We start from the raw sequence: 4,903 nt of genomic DNA, 5'->3' as shown, positions 1-4,903 counted from the left end.
AAAAGAAAAAGAAAAAGAAAAAGAAAAAGAAAAAGAAAAAGAAAAAGAAAAAGAAAAAGAAAAAGAAAAAGAAAAAGAAAAAGAAAAAGAAAAAGAAAAAGAAAAAGAAAAAGAAAAAGAAAAAGAAAAAGAAAAAGAAAAAGAAAAAGAAAAAGAAAAAGAAAAAGAAAAAGAAAAAGAAAAAGAAAAAGAAAAAGAAAAAGAAAAAGAAAAAGAGAAAAAGAAAAAAATAGAAAAAGCGAGGTGGGTCGTTATCAAGTTGCCCGTCTGTGCTGTTGCCCGCTCACTGCTGGGGGCTGTCGACCCCCCGGGACTGGCAGCGCTCACCCGAGTTCACGGGCCACCGCTGTGTCCCCACAGGGTGCCCTGAGGTGGCACAGCCTTCACCCTGGCTAGGCTGGGAAAGAGGGTGTCCTCCAAAAAATCCCACGAGGTGATGCAGCCTTCACCACAGCTAGGGACAAGGTGTCCCTAAAAGCCCCATGAGATACCACAGCCTTCACCACAGCCAGGGGCAAGGCATTCCCATAAAAGGCCCCATAGGATGGCTAAACCTTCACCACGGCCACAGACAAGGCATCTCCCCAGAAATCCCATGAGATGACGCAGCCTTCACCACAGCTGGGGACAATGGTGTCCCCATTAAAACCCCATGAGGTACCACAGCCTTCAACACAGCCAGGGACCATGGTGTCCCTAAAAAAGGCCCCGTAGATAACGCAGCCTTCCCCACAGCTGGGAAGAAGGTGTCCCCATAAAAACCCCACGAGATATCACAGCCTTCAGCACAGCCAGGGACAATGGTGTCCCCATAAGCCCCATGAGGTGACACAACCTTCACGCCCCAATGAGGCCAGGCTCACCAAAACTCTACAAAAACCCCACAGCGACCCATCCCACCCTGTGATACCCCTTCCCAACCCCCAAAATGAAGCAGAAAAGGGAAAAAAAACCCGCATAAATGTTGCTCAAAATGAAGCATTACCCTCCTTCTCTCCCCAGGAGGAGAACAGGCCTCAGGGCCGCATGTAGGCCTCAGTGAGGAAATGTGTGCAGGGGTGGCTGTTTTTTTGGGAAAAAAAAGGGATTTAGGGGAATGGGGGGGGAGTAATTCCACCAATAACAGGGCTGCTGAGCCCCTGAATGCACAAAGTGCGGCCCTACTTTCTCCATGCATTGCTTTATCTCAGCCAAGACCCCCAAAAGAACCTCTCCTTCACCCCCAAAAGTCTCCATGTCCCCCCCGGCTTCTTGCTGGAGGAAGGTGGGAGAGGGACAGCAAGCCCCAAAAAACTTTGCCTTGTGCCTTTGCAGGCAACCCAACAGCATCCCGGTGGGGTTGGAGGCACCTCTGAAGGGCACCTGGTCCAACCTCCTTGGTCATGGTACTGCCATGGATGGAGACTCCACTGCCTCTCTGGGCAATCTGTGCCAGTGCTTGGTCCCCTTCGCAGTGAAGAAGTGTTTCTTGATGTTCAGAAGAACCTCCTTGGTTTCAGTTTGTGCCCATCATCTCACGTCCTGGCACTGGGCACCAAGAAGAACCCGGGTCCATCTTCAAACCCTCCACTTAGGTATTTATATCCCTTGATAAGATCCCCCTGAACCTTGTCTTCTTCAGCCCCAGCTCTCACACAGCCTTTCCCTAGGAGAGATGCCCCAGTCTCCACATCATCTTGGTGGCCCTTTGCTGAACTTGCTCCAAGATGTCCACGTCTCTCTTGCACTGGGGAGACCATCACTTGATACAGCACTCCATGAGTGGCCTCACCAGCACCAAGGGGCAAGGTCACCTCCCTTAACCTTCCCCAACACTCCTCAGGCAGCACCATAAGCCCTCCTTGCCCCAAAGGCACAGTGTTGGCTCATGGTCAAATTGGTGCCCAACAGGACCTCCAGGTCCTTTCCTACAGAGCTGCTTTCCAGCCTGGTGGCCCCCAGCACGTCCTGGTGCCTGGTGCTGTGCCTCCTCCAGGGGCAGAACTTTGCGCTTGCCCTGGTTGAAGAAAATGGACTCAGAGCTAGCTCTCAGCAGCCAGCCCTACCCAAACCTGCCACTGGGAACAGGGACTGGTGAAAGGTGACAAGGAGCAAGGTGACAATCACAGTGCCCACAGGTCATGACACCTGGAGCAGGGACTAGGCTCTGCCTCTTCCGCTCCACCTCTCAGCAGATGTACCTACACCTGGTGCAGGATGAGGAACCATCTCCGGCCCCACACCGTGGCTCAGATGAACTGACCCACACCTCCTCCACTGTGCCCACCCCACCATGGCCAGGAGGGAACAGACAATACATGACACCAGAGAAGCGTCACCTTCTTTAATTAAAAATAAAACATGCAAGAGAAGTACAGGCTGCCACGTGGATACTGGAGGGCAGCTCTGGGCTGGGCAGAGGACGGGGTCCCCTCCACCAGGGGCTCCCCTCCACCAAGGCTGGGGCAAAGCCCCAGGCACAGCTTTGTGCCAAGCCTCCAAAACACGCCGCAACGTGCCGCCAAGCTGGGCAGCCCCTGGGGACCTCCTGCTCCACCACAAGGGCTTGGCTCCTCCAGCCAGGGCTGTGCAAATTCAAAAAGAACAATCCCAGAGGGACCAGCAAGAGTCCAGAGCTCTCCTTGGCCTCCTCCTCCTTGCTCACCACCCCTGCAGGTCAGGGAGCAGAGGTGGCACCAGTATGAAGAGGACAGTCCTCTCGACACCAATCCTGCAGACCAGACCAGGACAGGCAGCAGCACTGGGGGAGGAGAGCCGAGGGAGCCCTGGGAAAGGCACAGTGGGAAGCCTATCTACAGCTGGGAAATGTTTTAATTTAGCATTTCTGTCCCAAGAGAGAAGTTGAGGGGTTTTCATCCAAACAATGGTGTCCGCAAGGCACAGCCAGCCAGCCCGCCCCCACAGGGAGCTCCTGGGCCCCATCACACTCGTCGCGCCTTCTTGTTTTTCTTTTTCTCCTCTTTGACAGCAGTGTCATGGGCTTTCCTCTTCGCAGCGAGTTTGTTCGCCTGTGGATAAATCCCCGAGACCCACAGTCAGAGCGCTCTGCAGACACCGGGGGCTGCTCTACCCTCGGTCCCACCAAACCCTCAGCTGTACGTGGGGGAACAGACCCATCTGCTGCTGCCTGCACCCGGGGAGAGGCAGCAGCTTCACTTGCTCAAGACATGGTGCCGAGGGAACACGAGGAACTCTGCCCTGCCAGGGTGGAGACCACAGCCTGGGGATGCCGGGGAAGATGCTTGTAGAGCCTCACCCTTGCCCACCTTCGCTCAGTGCCCTCACCCGGTACAGAGAGGAACAGAAGGAGCAGCCCAGAGCTGGCACAGTGGGGACAGACCCGGCTTTAGCAATCTGTGGCTATAAGCCCGTTTGGGAAGAGCTAGCACCAGGATCCAGGCGAGGGTCCTTGGCCCACAGCAGCCCTACGCTCGTACCTCTCGGACTTTGCGCTTCTTGCCAAACATGATCTTCTTGTAGAGATATTTCTCCCTTTTCTTCATCATCATGATGGCCAGACGCTTCTCCTCGCTTTGCTGCTCCTGCTCCAGGCGCTGTTTGTCCTCCAGCCGCAGCTTGCCAGCGGTCACCTTCACGGGAAGCGCCTGCGGGGAGCCGGAGAGCTCAGGACCCCGGACGCCCACCACCCTTCCCCAGGGACAGACGTTTCCATGCCATTCACTGGGGGCCACGGAAGAACCACAGCACCCTCCAGACCAGGTCTTGAGCCTGAACGGGAGCTGCAGCTCATGAACATGGGTCCCGGACCCAGAAGTGTGGTGGCTGCCACAGGAGCAGCACAGCAGCAGCAGACACAGAAGAGGGGCTCAGCCGGGACACCCCACAGCGAGCAGAGCCCCAGCAGTGACAGAGCTCACCAGAGCTGCCTCCTCCTGGGGCTCCCACTCCGCTGCCGGGAACAGTACCTTGTTGCTCTGGGTCTTCTGCTCTTCCATCTTCTTTAACTTCATCTCCTCCTCCTTTTCAGACTCATCTTCCTCCTCCTCCTCTTCTTCTTTCTCATTGTCGTCCTCCTCTTCCTCCTCTTCTTCCTCTTCCTCCTCGCTCTCTTCATCTGCAGAGGGACCACCGTTACCAACAGGAGAGCAGTCGCTGCCTCCGGAGCAGGTACAGCCCTACCGAGGCAGCAACGCTGCCCAGCTCCTCAACTCCGACCTCAGAGCCCCGCATCACCTGGGTTCTCGCCCCTCTGCATGGCCAGCAGCTTCAGCTTCTCCGGAGGGATGTAGTCTCCTTCCTGCTCCGTCACGAAGGGCGAGAGGTGCGGGGGCAGCAGCACACCAGGGAAATAGTCGGCCACGGGGAGGCACAGCTTGGCATTGACGGAGTCAAAGACCCACTGAGGTTGCAGGTAGTACCTGCGGGGTGGAGGGACACGGGCTCGGACTCTTCCATCCCACCCCAGGCTCTGGAGCCCATGGGGCTGCAAGGTGGCAGCAGAGCAGGGTGGGACAGCCTCCGCGCCTGGTTTGAGCGACACAGGAGTAATTTCTTTCAGTAATTTTACTTTATGGCAAGGTCTCTTCTAAGGCTTGGGAAAACTGCACTTTTAGAAGACTCCTGTGTCTGAATTTGTGAAAATACTGACTTTCTAGCCAGCCACGGTGTGCGGGTTTCAAGGTCTCGGTGTTTTCCAGCTCACCAGGTGTGGGGATGAGGAGGAGCGAGACCCGGGCGCTTGACCCAAGCTGCCAACAGGGTTATTGCGTACCACGAACGGCACATTCAGTATAAATTAGGAAGTTTGCTGAGGAGTTCTCTCTCTCCCGTGACGGCTGCCATCCTGAGAACTCCTCGCCCCGGTGCCGCAGCCCTGAGCCCGTCCCTTCCTCCCGAAGCCGCAGCGCTCGCAGTGTCCCACATTGGCTGTCACTGCTGGGAG

The 4,903-nt window shown here is 55.8% G+C and overlaps 1 protein-coding gene across 1 annotated transcript in view; it reads right to left on the bottom strand.

Moving 5' to 3' along the window:
- Window positions 1–2,921: 2,921 nt before the first annotated feature.
- PES1 (pescadillo ribosomal biogenesis factor 1) overlaps window positions 2,922–4,903 on the bottom strand; it is an 8,863-nt gene continuing 6,881 nt past the window's right edge. Inside the window, exons 11-14 of the mRNA XM_009893340.1 lie at window positions 4,195–4,379; window positions 3,927–4,075; window positions 3,438–3,605; window positions 2,922–3,008 (exon numbers count right to left, since the gene is read on the bottom strand). Coding sequence (XP_009891642.1) covers window positions 2,922–3,008; window positions 3,438–3,605; window positions 3,927–4,075; window positions 4,195–4,379 — 589 coding nt within the window. The remainder of the gene's footprint in view (window positions 3,009–3,437; window positions 3,606–3,926; window positions 4,076–4,194; window positions 4,380–4,903) is intronic.

Source organism: Charadrius vociferus, unplaced genomic scaffold, assembly GCF_000708025.1.
Source record: "Charadrius vociferus isolate BGI_N301 unplaced genomic scaffold, ASM70802v2 scaffold579, whole genome shotgun sequence".
NCBI lineage: Eukaryota > Metazoa > Chordata > Aves > Charadriiformes > Charadriidae > Charadrius > Charadrius vociferus.
Note: the sequence above shows the minus strand (reverse complement) of the source record. Positions and strands in the feature narration are given on the sequence as shown.